This window comes from Arvicola amphibius, chromosome 12 (assembly GCF_903992535.2).
Source record: "Arvicola amphibius chromosome 12, mArvAmp1.2, whole genome shotgun sequence".
Classification (NCBI taxonomy): Eukaryota; Metazoa; Chordata; class Mammalia; order Rodentia; family Cricetidae; genus Arvicola; species Arvicola amphibius.
The window spans coordinates 151,797,767-151,816,374 of NC_052058.2; the positions used below are offsets into that span (position 1 = coordinate 151,797,767).

An 18,608-nucleotide genomic window follows, 5' to 3' on the forward strand; every position below is an offset into this window, starting at 1 on the left:
CTTAGTGTCTGGCAGTGAAGACGGGTGTGTGGGCACCTTCTGTTTTCCGGAGAGCTGAAGATGCAGAGTTGGCCTTTTATAGAAGCTATTCTTTAATCCGCATGACACTGCCTTCCTATCGAGTGTCTGGTAATGCCGCCACCATTCAGAGCTGTGTGTATCTATAATGTCTGCTCCGGTGGCTGTGACCAATAAGTTTATCAATCACGCATTTTATTTTTCTAGTACAGAGGCATTGTGCTTAAGGACTTACCTACCACAAGTATACATACTTTTATATATTGTACCAAAACTATTTTCTAAGAAACAAAAGACAAAATTTAAGATCAAAACGCTATACTTATTTGCGTGTGTGTGTGTGTGTGTGTGTGTGTGTCTTTGTGCTAGTCTGTGCATGTGAGTGTCTGTGGAAGCCAGAAGAGGAGTTGGATCCCCCACATGGTGTAAGTGTTGAGTTCTGAACTGGGCTCCTCCACCAGAGCAAATGCTCCTAAATTCTATGCCGTCTCTCCAGTCTCTCAAAGGTTATTTTGCTCTTTGCTTGAGACAAGGTCTCGTTTATCCAAGGCTGGCCCGGAATCATTTCTGAGGGTGACCTTGAAGTACTGATCCTCTACCACGGGTGTATGCCACCATACCTCATCCATGTGTTGCTGGGGACTGAACCAAGGTATCACTTTCTGAATAACACCCCCAGTTCAGCTTGTTTAGCTTGTGTGCACTCTTGGTGGGGACTGGACCCGAGACCGTCTGTATGCTATGCAAACAAGGGCAAAAGTTTTTAAAACAAACCTTCTAAGACTGTAGTCTGAAGTCCAAAATTCTACATACATTTAAGGTATAAGCACACAATTTTTTTTGTTGGTTTTCTAATAATAGCTACCATTTACAGAGAGCCTATAGTATATCCAAGCTTCTTCTTGCACTAGGGTTTCAGAGAAGCCCTGGAGTATGAGTCACACTGACAACCTGTGAGGCCTTGGGAAGGTTAGCAAGCTGGGACCGTGGGCACAGAAAAGTCTGTAGAAAGCTGATATAGAGATGGACACTTTACATTGGTATGAACTTCAGTTTATTGATACAAATTTAAGGTCAATTTTATTATATATTTATTTCTACTCTTTTGAATGTATTATGTTTATACAGCTCATTTTAAAATGTAGTATATAATTAAAAACTATGAATTAATAGATAGCTGTAATAATCAAACTGTAGTCATGTTAGTTAGGGTTTCTAGATGTACAGAGATATGTTTCAGTTGAATAAGTATTCTTCAAACCTTTCAAAGACCTAGAGAATATGGCATTTAAAATGTTTTAAGAACTTAGACTTTTCTCAACAGAGAGACATGTTTGTTTCTGGCAGCACCAATTACTTCAGAGAGGTTGATGGGCATTGAAGAAACTAGTTATGGAATTTGCCTTCACTGTGACAAGGCTAGCTATTTAGGCAAGAAACTGCTCTCACCTGGACTGTTTGACAGTATGCTGTACAAACTGGACATGCAGGACTGACAGAAAAATTACTGCTAAATTTGCTTAAGTGAGACAGTCTTTCAGGGTTTCTGCTTCATGAAAGAGTCTGCCAGACAGTCTGCAGGAAAGTGAAGCAAGTGACTGACAAACTGCCAATACAAGTGGATCAGTCTTTGAAATCTCCTGCTTCATGGAAAAGTCTACCAGATACTACGGGCCTGTAGGCTGAAGATAGGTGCCCCAGTGTTACAGAAGAACTTTGGGTGACTGTCCAGGTAGCAAGATATCTCTGTAAATTCTAGAGTTTTGGAAGTTACTTAGAATGTACTTCCTGTTTACTTATGTAATATTATGTCCTTCTAGGGTCTTTGATGGAATTGAAGACAGATTGTTATAGTTTTCCTTAGTTATAATAAAAGATAAATTGGATATGAAACTTTAGACTCACGAAGATAAGATAGACTAAATAATGTAACTATAATTCTTGCTTGATAACTGTTTTGTTATGTGTAATTTTACTGTGTTAAAATTAAAACCTTCCTTTTTGTTTAGACAGAAAAGGGGAGATGATGTGGGATGTCCTTCTGTATCTGTGTTGCTTTTATTGGTTAATGAATAAAGCTGTTTCGGCCAATGGCTTAGCAGAGTGAAACCAGGCGAGAAATCCAAGCAGAGATACAGAGAAAAAGAAGGTGTAGTCAGGCCAGACACCAGTCAGTTGCCAAGGAAACAGACATGTAGAAAATGAGGTAACAAAAATAAATAAATAAATAAGAAAATGAGGTAATGCCACAGCCATGTGGCAATACAGAGACTAATAGAAATGGGTTAATTTAAGATGTAAGAGCTAGCTAGAAATATGCCTGAGCCATCAGCCAAACAGTATTGTAGTTAATATAGTTTCTGTATGATTATTTGGGTCTGGGTGTCTGGGAAAGGAAAGTGCAGTCTCTATTTACAAATAGCGCCTCTGTCTGTTTCTTTGGGACTGAATAATTGCGGGATGGTGGGACAAAAACTTCCATCTACAGAAAACTGTGTTCCATGGAGTTTAGTGAGCTTCATGATGGTTTCGTTTCAGCTTTCCTTGTACTTTTTTTTTTCCCCTGAGACAGGGTTTCTCTGTGGCTTTAAAGCCTATCCTGGAACTAGCTCTTGTAAACCAAGCTAGCCTCAAACTTTCAGAGATCCACCTGCCTCTGTCTCCCAAGTGCTGGGATTAAAGGTGTGCACCATCACTGCCTGGCTTTCCTTGTAAATTTATTGCTGCTTTTATTCCTTTTTATTTACTTATTTTAGCTAGAGAACAATTTCATTAAAGAGAGAAACAGTGGGGCCAGCAGGCTGTAAACCCTGGCAGCTGTTGGAGGAGAGGGGTGGAGAAGAGAAGTCTTGCCTTGGAGTTAGGGACCAAGGAAGCAGGCAGGTTAGCGGTGGAGGGTGGTGAGCCACTACCAGGGGGCAATAGGGTAGTCTTCAGAGAGAGGGAGGGAGTCCAGAGTACAGGGCAAGTATGCTTAGGGTTTGGGCTGGTATTCAAAGAAGAAAAGGACGGGGAAAAAAAGAGAAAAATCAAAGTTTGGGGGCTAGAGGGATGACCCAGTGGTTGAGAGCACATCCTGCTCTTGCTGAGGACCATAGTTCGGCTCCCAGCACCTAGGTCAGGTGCCTCACAACTGCCTGTAACTCCTGTTCCGGGGGACCCCCTGCTCTCTTCTGACCTCCCTGGGCAACTGTACTCATACACACATAGGCACATAGTTCCTACCTGCCCCCTGCCCACAGATGCACCTGTGTACACATAATTACAAATAAAAAAGTCTTTCTTAAAAAAAAAATAATCAGAGCCGGACACTGGTGGCCAGGCCTTTAATCTCAGCACTCGGGAGACAGAGACAGGTGGATCTCTGTGAGTTCGAGGCCAGCCTGGTCTACAAGAGCTAGTTCCAGGACAGGCTCCAAAGCTACAGAAAAACCCTGCCTCAGCAGCAACAACAACAATAACAACAAATCAGAGCCTCTTACGTATTTATCTTCTGTGTAGGGTGGTGGGACATTGTGCTCCCTCCCCTCTTCTGTAATAGAAGAGAGAGATGCTTGTCGGCCCGGGGATTCAGGACCCACTGCTCTTCCTACACCTGCCAGCGAATCGTCCTAATCCCCAAACACGTCCAGAACTGCTCTCTCCTCTTTCCATCCTAACACCCGATGCACGCCACCAACCCTCTCCCTAATTGAGACCTTAATTGGTCCACTGGTGCAGCAGTCAGGATCCCAGCAGGAAACAGGTGGCATACTCAAATGCAGTAATTTGAAGGGAAGTTAATTAAGAAGCAAGGCAGACCTTAGGGATACCGCAGTTCCTCTGGGGGCTAGTTACAGCAGGAATCATTAGCTTGAGGCCCCAAGGGTCTTGAGGTGAGATTGTTTACTGCCCTGGGGTGAAGTGAGTGTTTGGAAAAGCTGCCTGATAGGGATCCTGGGTAGAAAGAGGGAACTGGCAGAAAAAACCCTGTGCTCTCCAGTTTCCTAGTGATGCTTCCCATCAGCCAAGCCCTGCCAGAGACTGCAGGGGGCAAGAGATGGGTGTCCACGTGCAACCTGTGAGGGTGGCAACTGACTCCTGAGGGTTATAGACACCAGGAACAACCTGTCTGGAGTCCAGCCTCCAAATCTGCACACCCTTCAAATTTCTGAGGCAACTCTCTGAGTCGTTCTTGCTCCCCACTGCCTTCAGAAAGGACTTGGTGGTCCAGCACAAGCTCTGGAGAGATTGTCCACCCTCTTCCCAACTGGGCATTCCCCCATCCCGACCGGTGGACAAGGCCAGAAGCTCAGGGGAATGAGCCGCAGGGAAGATTCACACCAATTGCAGAAGAGTCAGCAAGATGGAACTGGGGAGGCAGAGATATTTGAGAAACCTAGGCGGCTCGAAGTTCAGCAGGATCTTGACTTCTCAGAACTGTACCCCGGATCAAACCTGCAAATGCCACAGGTTTTACATCTATATAAAAGTTGGTTTTATTGGGCTGGAGAGATGGTTCAGCGGTTAAGAGCACTGACTGCTCTTCCCAAGGACCCAGGTTCAATTCCTAGCACCCACATGGCAGCTCACAACTGTCTGAAAATCCAGTTCCAGGGGATCTGACACCTTCACACCAATGCACATAAAATAAAGTTAAATAAACCATAATTTTTTTTAAAAAAATTGGTTTTGTTTGTTTGTTATGAACTCACAAAGTGTTTTTCTCCTTAAGTATTTTTTTTAATGGTAGCTCATGCCTGTAATCCTAACACTCGGAGCCTGAGGGAGATTGGAAGTTCAGGGTCATCCTCTGATACATAATAAGTTCCAGGCTAACCTAGGCTACAGGAGACCATCTCACCACCCCCAAATATCTATATATATCTGTCTGTCTGTCTGTGTGTCTGCCTGCAGGCCAGAAGAGAGCACCAGACCCCGTTACAGATGGTTGTGAGCCACCATGTGGTTGCTGGGAATTGAACTTGGACCTTTGGAAGAGCAGGCAATGCTCTTAACCACTGAGCCATCTCTCCAGCCCCTCATTTGTCACTTTTAAAATATAATAATGGGGAAGGGACTGGAGAGATAGGTCAGTGGTTAAGAGACTTTGCTGCTCTTCCAGAGGAATTGAATTTGGTTCCCAGCATCCATATCAGTGACTCACATCTACCTGAAACTCCTGCTCCGGGGGATCTAACATCCTCTTCTGGCCTCCCAGGCACCTTGCAGTATGTGTGCCTGCACATGTGTGCATACATAAACACAGGCACATATACACATATATAAAAATAAAAAGCCAGGATGGTCAAGGTGGCAGAGGCAGGTGGATCTCTATGAGTTCAAGGTCAGCCAACCAGGTTAACACAGCAAGACTGTCAAAAAAACATAAAATAAAATAAAATAGGAATTCTGATGTTGTTAACTCCTAATAAGAAATCTAGCCAGGCGGTGTTGTGTGCACACCTTCAATCTCAGCATTTTGGAGGCAGAGAAAGGCAGATCTCTGTGAGATCAAAGCCAACTGGTCTCAAAAGCAAGTTTCAGAGCAGCCAGGGCTACATAGTGAGATCCTGTTTTAAAACAAAACAAAAATGCCGGCGGTGGTGGCGCACGCCTCTAATCCCAGCACTCGGGAGGCAGAGGCAGGTGGATCTCTGAGTTCGAGACCAGCCTGGTTTACAGAGCGAGTTCCGGGACAGGCTCCAAAGCTACACAAAGAAACCCTGTCCTGAAAAAATCAACCAAACAAAACAAAACCAAAGCAAACAGAAATCTATGCAGTCAATCACTTCTTGGCCTTTTGGCTAAGGGGATGTAACAAAATGGAGTCAGCTCTTGTTAGTGACTGCCCAGTCCACCTGAAGCAGGGTGAGGAACAGACACGAAGCTCTTTTTGTTTGGGGGTGGGGGGCAGTGTGCTGTGGATCCTACCCAGGGCCTTACACGGGCTGAAAAGTTGCTCCCGCTGAGGCGAGGCAGTGTCAACTCTGCTGGGAAATTTTGTAACGCATGAGTCAGGCTGGCAACACTGAATCCAAACGCTCAGAGTTTTCCGTCACCCAAAGATAAGCCTCCGATGTGCCAGGAGAAATTCTGAAATATTCTGCCAGGTGGAAACTGAGTGACACATTAAGATCCCATAAGAAATCCAGGATGGGACTCTACCTAAAGGTCTGTCACCAGATCCCTGTGAAGAAATGGCCTAACCGGAGAATTTCTAGGGAGGGGAATTTCAGAAACAGGTCAAATTAGGTGTAAGGTGTGATCTTGTTTGGCAAACATACAAACCGTTCGGATGTTATAAGATGAATGAGGGTGGGGAAATTAAACACAGACTGCATGTTTGGTCGTGTGTGTGCATGTGTGTGTGTATGTGTGTGCATGCATGTGTATATGTGTGCATATGTGTGTGCACATGTCCACATGCTCATGAAGACCCGGAGTCAACAGAAGGTGTCTTTCCTCGCTTGCTGTCCACCTTTTATATTTGGAGACAAGGTATGTCACCGGATTTTAAGTTCATTGATTCATCTAAATTGGCTGGGGTTACAGGCACATTCTGCGACACCTGATTCCAGGGATCTGAACCCCAGTTCTCAGGTTTGCCTAGCAGGCACCTTACCAGCTGAGCTCTCTCCTCGGTCCTTGTCTGGTGTTTTACTTATTTTTAGGTCTAATAATGTTGTAGGGATTCTTGCTGGCTTTCGCTCACTCTCTCTTTTTCCTCCGTATCATTCCCTGGATGCCAGGAGCACACCCTCTCGTTCATCCCCAAGATTTTGAAAAACATCTGTTGGAAAGTAAGATTGCTCCCATTGAGAATCTAAGTCAGAGACACATCCTAAACATTTACCTATTGGGGACTGCCAAAATAACCACGGGGGTGAGGGGTGGGGTGGGGCGGGGGACGTGACATGAGAGGCATTGGCGATTTTTGAGGCCAGATGGCACAAGTTCATTATGCTGTTTCTTCTTACACGGTTGTAGTGTTCCATAATAAAACAGTTTCAAATGTGTGATGCAAAGCTGTCACAGCCAGAGCTGCTGTCGCTAGGAAGAAACACCGTGACGAGTTGGGGAGGAAAGGGTTTGTTTGGCTCACACTTTCATGTCCAGCTTCACCACTGGAGGAAGTCGGGAAGGACCTCGAGCAGGGCAGGAACCTGCAGGCAGGAGCTGGTGCAGAGGCCATGGAGGGGTGCTGCTTACTGGTTTGCTCCTCGTGGCTTGCTCAGCTTGCTCTCTTAGAGAACCCAGGACCACAAGCTCAGGGATGGCACCACCCACAATGATCTGGACCCTCCTCTATGGATCACTAATTAAGAAAATACCTACAGCCTGATCTCACAGAGACATTTTTTTTTCAGTTGAAGCTCTCTCCTCTCTGGTGACTCTAGCTTGTGTCAGCTCCCCAGTACAAGTGTTTTTTTCTTTTTTCCCAAAGCACCTCCAGCACTTTGAATTGCACCTACTATCTTTAAGTCAAGGGTTATAATTAATATTACCTTGAGAATCTTGACGAAGCTCCTAATCTGCCTCCCAAGTCCTACCAAATGTAATGGCTGGGTTATAAATCTTTTCCCATGCCTTTAACCCCAGCATTTGGGAGACAGGCAGGCAGATCTCTGAGTTAGGGGCCAGCCTGGTCTACAGATGGAGTTCTAGGACAGCAGGGATAGATAGAAAAACCCTATCTCTAAAAGGAAAAACAAAACAAAAAAATAAATCCTTTTCCAATCAGGTAGTTTCTTTCATATCAAATGTTTTTTGGGTGGTGGAGGCAGAGCTGGGGATGGAATCCAGGAATCCTTGAGCATGTTAGTAGTCAGCCTTTAGCTGAAACCATATAGAACTCCCAATGAAACTGTGGAGCCTAGGGGCCTGGAGAGATGGTTTAGCTAAAAACACTACCCTTGCAGAAGACCCAAGTTTGGGTGCCAACACCCACGTCAGGCAGTTACCTCCAGCTTCAGGGGCTGCCATGCCATCTTCTGGCCTCCACGGGTATTTGCACACTCATGCATATAAATAAAAATATTTTCAAAAATCAATTTTAAAAAACTGGTGGAACCTAAGCATGTTATTATTTCTGCTATACGCCATTGGGGTGAGTTATCTACTTGTTTGTTTATGGTTTTTCGAGACAGGGTTTCTCTGTATAACAGCCTTAACTGCCGTGTTACTAGCTCTTGTAGACCCGGCTGGCCTTAAACTCACAGAGATCCGCCTGCCTCTGCTTCCCAAGTGTTGGGATAAAAGACGTGTGCCACCACTACCCAGCTAGAACTAAGGATTTTTAGAGAACCTTCACTGATTTCAAGAAATGAGTTCCAAACAGCTTTCAGAATTATTAAAACAGTCTCCTTTGATTCTTCTCTGCCATGTGTGGTTAACATGTTTTATTTGCAGCATCCCTCAAGCCTTTCAGAATATTCAAGAAACAAAAGCAATTTGTGCCATTTCCCAGTGGATTTGGATGAAAACTGGCAACAAAGTCAGATACAACTCTAAGAAGACACTGGAGGGGAGCCCGGCCAGGTCCCAGAGGACCCACACTCTGCTCAGCTATTGTACTCAGTCACCGGCTGTGATCAACCCTACCCCAAGGGGCTGAAAGTTTCTGAAGCTAGAGATTCGCACATTTAACTGGGATTCTGATTTGCTTCTTGTTTGTTTTTTTGTTTTACGAGACAGGGTTTCTTTAGGTAACAGTCCTGGCTGTCCTGGAACTCACTCTGTAGACCGGGCTTGGCTTTGAATTCACAGAGATCCGTCTGCCTCTGCCTCCAGAGTGCTAGGATCCAAGGTGGGTTGAGTCACCACTGCCTGACTCTGATTTGCTTCTTATTTGTATCATAGTTATGGTTGATTCAGCCATAACTATGTAGAGCCTTTCAAAATGTTATGTTGCTGTGATCAAACACACACTAATAATAATGGTAACATGCAATGATTTTCCTGGCTGACTTAATAACTTTATGGCCATACACACAAAACTCTAATTTTAAAAACCCATTGATTTATTCACTTGTGTGTAATGCATGGCACACATGAAGGGGAGAGGCCAGCTTTTGGAAGTTGGTTTTCTACTTCCACCACGTGGTCCTGAAGCTCAAACTCGGATCATTAGGCTTGGAAGCAGGTGCTAGGCAAATCTCCATCACAGAGCAGACACCTCAGCCCCCTCACTTTGCAATTTAAATAGAAAAACTTGGAAATGAGCTTCGCATGGGGACCCACATCTGTAATCCCATCGCTTTGTGGAGGTGAGGACAGATAATCTGAAACCAGAACTGTCCTTGGCAATATGAATCGGATGCTAATGTCCTACTGAGACCATCCCAAACCAACCGATGAAAACATTTCTGGGATGGCCATAAGCTGAGGGATGACCTTCATTTTACCTGAGTCAGTTCCCTGGCAACTTTACTGATTGGATTTTGCCTGTGGTTAATCTTGTCAGTTTGACTGGGTTTGGAATCACCCAGGAGACACAGCTCCAAGTGTCTTTTCCCCTTGTTTCCTGTGTGTTTTGCCTGCATCTGTGTCTGCATACCACATGAGCGCCTGGTGCCTGTGGGGTCAGAACAGGGTGCTGGATCCTCTAGAACTGGAGCTACAGCTGGTTGTGAGCCGTCTCATGGGTACTGGGAACTGAACCCTGGTCCTTTGCAAGAGCAACAAGCATTCTTTGGTGCTGAGCCATCTCTCCAACCCCTCTAAGTGTATCTTTGAGTCTCCAGAGAAATTTAACTGAGAGGACCCACCCTGGGATCTGGCGGGACCTTTTCATGGGCTCTGGTCCTGGACAGAAGCAAAAGGGGGAAGGGAGAAAGCCAGTTGAACAGACATTCCCTTCTCTCCTTCCTGGTTGGCATCACCAACCATGCCGCTCACAGCTGCTATGCCCTCTGCCATGGTGCACTGCACTCCCCGGAACTATGAGCCAAAATAAACCCTTTCTCTATACAGTTGCTTTTAGTCAGGTCACTGCAAGGAATAAAAACATTCATTGCTGCCCAATTCTCTGTATTTAAGGGGTCCCCCTTCAGCACACCTGACTTCTTTGCAGGACAATGTAGAACACAGGCTAACAGGTCTCATGTTCCAATAACCAGCCTGCCCGATGGCATGACGTGTTTCAGAACGAGAAATCTATGGCTCGTCCTGTGTTGGTTCCTTCCATAAAGTCCCCGGTCAGGGAAGCCATGTTCTGACCCTGACATTCTTCCTGTGGGGGTCACTGCAGCCAAGCACACAAACCATTCCAATTTGTCGCTTAAACTATTGTTTCTATCACATTGCCACTGATCTCGCACATCTGCCTAACTTACAAACACATAAGAGACTAGGGACGTGCATTCTTTTTTTTTTTTTTTTTGTTTTTTTTTTGTTTTTCGAGACAGGGTTTCTCTGTAGCTTTGGAGCCTGTCCTGGAACTAGCTTTTGTAGACTAGGCTGGTCTCGAACTCACAGAGATCCGCCTGCCTCCCGAGTGCTGGGATTAAAGGCATGCACCACTACTGCCCGGCGGGACGTGCATTCTTACGTAAGGTTGTGTGAGCATTGGTGTGCACGTGCCTGGTACTCATGCGGAGGCCAAAGGACCTTAGGTGTCGGTCCTTGCTTTCCACCTCGAGACAGGGTCCCTTGTTTTACTGCCTCATGTGCCAAGCTCATGAGCCCTCCAGCTTTTGGGGATCCTCTGGTCCCCACTTCCCATGTCACTGCAGGGACACTGAATTAGGTGTGTGCTACTATGCCTACTTTGATGTGACTTTCTGGGGATTTGAACTCGGGTCCCCACACTTGTGCCACAATGTCTCTGGCATCATTCCCTGTTCCCATTTATTTATTTATTTGATTGATTTACTTTTTCCATAACCATCTCACCCTAGTCATTTCTGGTGACTTACATATGACAGGAGCCCCCAGGGGAACACACTCTCCATGTGTGCTTAGTTCCTGGTGCTGTTCGTAAAATAAAAAGGCATTTTAAAACCTTCAGGCTTTAGCCCATCACAGTTCAGTGGCAACAGTCTGTCCCTCGCTACATTTCTTATGTTGAGGCTACTTTAAGCATAATACACTTTGAAAGGCCAAACATCTTGTTAAAATAGTTCATAATTGGGGGCTGGAGAGATGGCTCAGCAGTTAAGAGCACTGGCTGCTCTTCCAGAGGTCCTGAGTTCAATTCCCAGCAACCACGTTCCTTCAGAAGAAGGATCTGATGCCTTCTTCTGGAGTGCAGGTGTACAAGCAGAAAGAATGTGTGTGTGTGTAACTCTTTTTTAAAAAAAGTCAATAATCAAAGAGTTGGTGAGATGGCTTAGCAGGTAAGCACCTGCTACCAAACAGGACAACCTGAATTTGATCCCTGGGACCCATGTAGTGGGAGGAGAGAACCAACTCCCAAGTTGTGCTCTGACTTCCATACCCACAAAATAAATATAATTTAAAAGTGGCATTCAGCCGGGCGGTGGTGGCGCACGCCTTTAATCCCAGCACTCGGGAGGCAGAGGCAGGCGGATCTCTGTGAGTTCGAGACCAGCCTGGTCTACAAGAGCTAGCTCCAGGACAGGCTCTAAAGCTGCAGAGAAACCCTGTCTCGAAAAACCAAAAAACCAAAATAACAAACAAACAAAAAAAAAGTGGCATTCAGTGGCTCGAAGGCAGACGTGGTTTGTTCTTTTTAAAAGCGACTACAAAGGGGAGTGGTGATCTAAGCTCATTCTAGCTAACACTGTTTAACAGGAACTGCTAACAGTGACAGGAAAATAAACACAAACAGGGACAAATGACCTTTTATTTCATACAGAGATACAAAGGCGATTGTATGTAGCAACAATCCGACGGCCAGTCCAAATTCTTGGGAGGAAGTAAATTCATAGCAAATGTCATGATGGCTGGTCAGAGAGAAGGTCAGAGAGGAGGAGGGAGCCAAGACAGACGGCTGCGGCTAATAAATAACACACGTGCGGCACGACTCCGGTGTGCCAAGCTGAGGCTCGCCAGGTGACCTGTGCTGCTTACAGCAGGGCCCCACAGCAGCCATGGGAAGGTCTCCGAGGGCACGGGGCACAGTTCTGGCTGGGCATTCAGGGAAGCAGCAGCCTTCCAGTTACGGGGACATCTGAAGGCACTGCCATCTGGACTCGTTACTGTCTTGGAGGCGGCCGACGTGACTACGCTCGTGATGGGCATTCTTTTTAATAAAACATGCTTGGAATCAGACACGGCGGCTCATGCCTTTAATCATGGCACTTGGGAGGCAGAAGCAGGCGGCTATCTGTGAGTTCTAGGGCAGCTTGGCTTGCAGAGAATTCCAGTATAGCCAAAGTTAGAGACCCTGTCTCCTGTCTCAAAAAAAAAAAAAAAAAAGGTGGGGGGGAGAGAAAGAAAAAAAAAGAACACTGGACACATCTGTTGGTCCTGTTTGAGGTGATGCTGGTTATAACAGTGTCTCTTCAATTTTTTTTTTCTCTCTCTCTGAAATAGGGTATGGCTATGTAACCCAGGCTGGCTTTGATTTAGTGATTCTCCTGCCTCGGCCTCTGGTCACTGGGACTATAGGTATGTACTACCATGCCAGCCTGAGCATTTTCCTTTAACCTATAGACAGTATTTTCTGAGAAAATTATGTTCCAAAACCTTAATGAAAAACAGGATCACTGGTGGCAGATCCTTCCCCAGCAGCCACCGCTACCTGTACCCACTCATGGAGGCCCATGTGGACTCCGAAGGACACTTTTCCAAGGCTTATACTTGCAACAGAAACATGCTACATATCTGTCACTAATTAACCACGGTGAGGGGAGGGCTGAGACAGGCTTTCTCTTTGTAACCATCTTGGATGTCCTGGAACTTGCAGATCAGGCTGACCTCAAATTCACAGAGATCCACCTGCCTCTGCCTCTGCCTCCCAAGACCTGGGGTGAAGGGCGTGTGCCCCCACCTGGCTATCTTGTCACTAATTCAAACGGCTCATTGGCCTTCAATATCCATCAGTAAACTCGGTAATATTAGTTTAAGTTTTATGTTTTATGCAAGACTACTGAACCAAAACATCGAAGAAGTTGAAGGCTCAGTAGTATGATTTATCTATCTTTTTGGATAAACAGATTCTTTTTTAAAGTTTATGATTTTTAATCTAAGAGCAGAGGTTTCCAAATTCAATGTCTGAAACCGAACAGTCAGCGCCTGAGGGTCCAGGGTCCTCGGAATAATAGCACGGATGTGGCGGCAGAGGAGAGTGGGAATGGGTGTGGACTCCCAACATGACATGGACCGGCTGCTGTTGCTAAGATATAAACCCTACTTGTAGCCATAGAGAAGCTTTGGGAATTCAGATATACAGATAACCCAATAAGAAACGCCCCTTTCTCAGGGTCTTCTAAAGCATTTTACAAATCTTTAAGACTCCTATTGCTCACATCTTAAGAAATAAATCTATACTTTAGTAAGGCACTCTGGGAATACAAATAGTTTTGAAAAACATTACATTTCGGGCTAGGGTAAGCCATCCCTTTGTGGGAGGGAGGGAGGGAGCGGACACTGTCCCTGAATGGAGCTCAGTGCACTGCTCCGAGCGGGTGCCTCGGCTGGCTCAGTGTCTCTAAAGGCCGGCTATGATTATGGGTTCTCCTTCACCAGGAAGGACTATGATGCTAAGAGCGCTGCCCAAATTTAATGGTGAATTCAAAAGCAGCTGCTCTTTTTCTCCTGAAGCTGCTTTATATGAACAGTGAACGGTGACTTGGAATTAGCTCCGCCCACAAGGGCAGCGGAATGGAAGATGTCACAGTCTTCATCCACTGATTGCTCGCATGGGTCATCCTTCACCGTGAATCTGATGTGCTTGCGCTATTCACTGCTAAATAAGAACTTGAATTCCACCATCCTTATTGCTAAGTAAAACACACACCACCTAGGAGACCCTAACAGAATGGGACTGGGTGGGGCTCCACTCTTTCCTACATGGTGGAAGAAAATGAAGGAAGCGGGATGGAGGGGGTGTAATTTGAAGCCTGAAATACAACTTCACTATTACAAGAGGACACTGAACGCCCCGTCGGAGGGAGAGGACTTAAACACGGGGCTCTGGGAGTGTGAGACGGAGGCACGGCTGGACCAGGTCTTTGCTTCCAAGAAGTAATGGAGGATCCTAGAAGGGCAGCAGTAAGGCATTGTCTTTTTGAATTCTTTGGGCTGGCAGCAAAGGACCAGTTACTTCCCATAGAACTTCTTGTTGAGAAGGAAGATCAGGAGGTTGACGTTTACTTTAGCTCTGTCAAATAACTTCATGACTGCAACCCCTTCATACTGTAGCTGCAGCAAGTCCTGTTTGAAAAGGAAACATTTTAACCGTCAAATCTGGAACAAGAAAAGGAAGGGCCCCATGAAGGGAGGAGCAGGAGGGGTGAGGCAGGCCTTATGTGCCAGGTGTGAGGTGCAGTGAATGAGACGAGAAGGTCCCAGTGCAGAGACACAGCCACCCCGCGTGCTGGGCAACAGAGAGTGCTAGCCGGTTAGCCTGGGGGCTGCAGGCTAACTTGGTCTTAGGGGATCATTAAGTTTATAGTAAAATATTCTAAACACAGAGGGGGTGTGTTCAGTTAAAATACATACATTTAAACCTTATTTCAGAAGTTACAATGACATTTCCCCATTCCGTTTCAGCTGTGGGTTAGAAGTATTAGTATCCGTGTAAGAGTAATAAAGACATTTCAATTCGTGGTGAAATACGCGAGTGGCTGAAAACGAGACTGGCTAGATCAGGACTCACTAGATTCTTTTCTTTTAAGACACAGTCTTATTTGGGACAGGGACAGGCAGCCCTCAAACTACTGTCTCCAGGTCTGGGACAATGGGCATGTGCCACTGTGCCAGACAAGCATTCTACCAACCGAGAGCCACATCTCTGCTCCATGATCTAACGGGCTCTTGTGTTTAGGAGACTGAACCCAGGGCCTCTGAAGGCTGAATGTGTACTCTGATGTGCAGCCCCAGCCCTGCCAGACTCTGACGTCTACTCCGCATGAGAAAGGTTTTCTACTGCAAAGAGGACCACACGGCCATCGGATGCCAGGCCTCTGGGAGGCTTCGCTTAGGCACTTTATACAGGTATCTCTTCAAGTTGCCACCAGAACCCTCTGAAGTGTGACTATCTGAATGTTAAGAGAGAGCTGCTGAGGCTCACGGGTGTTGGGTGGCATGGCCATCAAGAACAGCTGGCTTTGGGGTGGTCCAGACGTGACGCGGGCTGTTTTCTCAGCACTCTCTGCTGTCCTGGAGGCCTCTATCACACTGTCGGGGTCTCTACCGCTAAACTTGCGAGACGGCGACGAGAAGGCCAGGGTCAAAGGGCATGAAGGGACAGCAGTGTCACGAGGCTGGGGACCGTGGTGCGTCCTCTTTGCCTGACCTAACTAACCCACGCACCTGTGAACCAGACAAGTTCACAAATCTGAGCATCGGCGTGTGCTTCCTTAGCAGATGCGCTGGCCTCTACACACGCTGAGACCCATGGGGTAAGGGCTTGTGTGTAGCAGTTCTTAGGAACAGTGTATGGAGAAATCCTTCACGTTTATTGGATTAATATGCTCTGAGAGACTCCTGGTTCCCGAGAAGGAAATGGAGATGACTAAGAGACAGATTGTTTTAAGAGTTCACAGTTTTGGGGCTGGCAGGGAACTATGAATCAGCTCACACCGTCAACAGAGGATGTCTCTCTGGGCTGCTGAGGCAAAGGAAAGAGCTGCCAAGGAGGCTGTGGGGAAAGGCTGCAGGGGAGGCAACAGACAATGCATGCCACGCCAAGTGCTCACTGTTTGATGGGGGCAGAAGACAGGCAGGGGGAGAGGAAAGGCAGCCGATTATGTGAGGAGATAGCATCCTGTGCTCACAGAAGGCATTCGCTTCATCTGCCAGGCCACAGCAGTGTGAAGCAGGGCAAGGAGAAGACATGGAGGAGTAGAGTTTGGCACCAGAGCATGTGGGAGGCCCTGGGTTTGATTCCCAGCACTGCAAAAATGATAAACCAATCAACAGAACTAGGAGGCCTATGAGGCAGCACACACACAAAGCTAGAGGGGTCTGGACCCTGCTTATGATCCTCCCAGCTTTCTGATGATTTTTGGCTTTGGATTTTGAAGATGGCTTTCACTACACAGCCTGGCCTGGAATGCACAATGAAGTCCAGGCTGGCCTCTAACTCTGAATCCTCCTCTGTATCCTGAGTGCTAGGATTGTGTACCATCATCCCCACTGCGTAGTTATTTTTTAATGTGCAAAAGTAGATATTTAGGCAGTTAGGCATGGTGGCATATACCTATAATCCTAGCATCTGGGAGAAACAAGAGGGTCAGGAGTTCAAGGCCAGCCTCAACTACATAGTGCATTTGAGCCTTGCTTGTGCTACATGAGATTCCTACCACTTTCCAAAATTAGATATTTGGGGTTGGAAATTGAGCTTAGTGGGAAACTTTTTGCTTAGCAAGCACAAGCCTGTAAGGGTTAAATCTGAGCACCAGGAAAAAAAAAAAAATGAAGATACTTAAAAATTAGGGATAATTATGTTACAAAACAAATCATTACACAGTTCATTTTGAATTTAAAGTGTGATTCTGATTTACAAAGATGCAACTTGCCCATATTTTTTCAGTAACATACCTAACCAAAGTATCCACATCAAATCCAAATGAGGAAAAAAAATCTCAAGTACCGAGGAGCACACGCTTCCCAGCTGCCAATACTTGCAATTAGGCACTTCCGTCAAGGTCAGGACGTCATTTCAGGACGCGCAGAGCGCAACTTCAGTTACCAATGCGCTCTGAAGCTCAGACACCTTGAGAGCTCTCAGAGGGCAACAGGCCATGCCCAACTCCCCAAACCCTTGGCTTCTCCCATCCACTAGGCGCTGAGCCCTTTGTAGGCAGCCTTCTCCAAAGGGCCTTCTCTTATCTTTTCCTCCCACTTCATCCGAGAGCTTCAGGTTCAAGCCTGTGTGTACCCACCTGATAATGCAACATGAAAGTCTCCATTTGAACTCCCATGAACTTGGCTTTCACTTCAAAGTCTCCAACTTCTTCTGTTGGACCGATTTCAAAGATAACATTTTTAAACCTGTTGAAACACAACACCATACGGGTGAGCTTCATGTTTTCAGGTAATGATACTCTGAGGTGGGGGAGGGGACATCGGTAGAAGGTACAGGACCAGAGTTCTGCAGGGGAGGCACCATGGGCAGGACATCCTCCCATGCCCTCCAGGAGAGAGAAATGGTCTCTTCTTCCAAGAAGCATTTGCATTCTGCTCAAAGAGGACCCACAGGGAATGCCACACCGACCCAAAGCGATGATGCCAGGGGCTCTTCCCTGAAGCTACCGTAGAAAGTTAGTCATAAAAGGAGATAAAGGAGCCATGTGTGGTGGCTCACACCCATAATCCTAGCACTCAGGAGGCAGAGGCAGACAGATCTCTGAATTCAGGGCCAGCCTGGTCTACAGAGTGAGCTCCAGGACAGGCAGACTACATAGAGAACCCTGTCTTGGGAGCTGAGGGAGGAGAGTGATTGCAGCTAGGGAGAGCTGACTGGGTAAAGCAGAGAGAGTCGGCAAGAAGCAGAGGCTCTGGTGGACAGAGCACATGTGTACACTTAAGCGTGCCAAGTACACGCTGCCCCAGGACAGGAAGCTCCACGGTACCGGCAACAAGTAGGGTTACGCTGCTCCCCAAGAGAACAAAGTGCATCACCCCACACTTCCAGGGCATGGAAAGACAACAGAGAGCCACCCAGGTGCGCAAGAGGACACCAAGGATAAAAGAGCACCCACAGAATCCGTGCTCAGAGACAGTCAGAGTGTGAGGTACCACATGGTCCTCCCCCCACTTCTGGGCATGCACCGGAAGACTTGGCTCTCGCAATAGCTTAGAAGCGGAAACAGTGCCCGTCTATCCGTGCATGAACGAGAAACAAAATGTGGTACAGACAATGGAATATCATTAAGCCTTAAAATTAAAAACGAAGGAAATCCTGTCATGTGGTTAAATCTCTAGGCCATCAGGCTAAGTGAATGTCCGAGCCAGTCACAAAAGGTAAGAAGTGCACGGCTTCATGTATGTGAGGTGACTAATGCAGTCACATGCGGATCATGAAGAGCATGGCAGGGCCCGGAGGCTGGCGAGAGGGGAACACAGGGAGGGAACGTGCCAGGTGAAAACCTCCTAGCAACGAACCCTGAACTACACCCTTGAAAATGGTTACAATGTGAACGCTATGTTGTGTGTTTTTGTAATAGTTTTTAAAATGCCAGGGCTGCCAGAGGACACTGGATCAGAGACCTGAACTATTCTGACCTGGGCAAAGCAAGCTGGGCTTCCTGGAAGGATGCAGCTGCTCCCTGTGTGGAACCAAGCAAATGCTTTGTGAGGGCACACATGGTGGTTTCAATGAGGCTCGTGTTTGAATGTTGGGCCCCAGTTAGTGGAATGGTTTGGGAAGGATTAGGAGGTGCGGCCTTGTTGGATTAGGCGTGGCCTTGTTGGAGGAGGTGTGCCACTGGCTTTGAGATGTCAGAAGCCCAAACCAGGTCTAGCCTTGCTCTCTC

General features: G+C 46.6%; 1 protein-coding gene across 1 annotated transcript in view; it reads right to left on the bottom strand.

Moving 5' to 3' along the window:
* Positions 1-11,848: 11,848 nt before the first annotated feature.
* Positions 11,849-18,608, bottom strand: part of Iqgap1 (IQ motif containing GTPase activating protein 1) — a 92,076-nt gene continuing 85,316 nt past the window's right edge. The window contains exons 37-38 of the mRNA XM_038313921.1: positions 17,016-17,124; positions 11,849-14,340 (exon numbers count right to left, since the gene is read on the bottom strand). Of these exons, the coding sequence (XP_038169849.1) occupies positions 14,227-14,340; positions 17,016-17,124 (223 nt within the window). The 3' untranslated portion in view covers positions 11,849-14,226. The remainder of the gene's footprint in view (positions 14,341-17,015; positions 17,125-18,608) is intronic.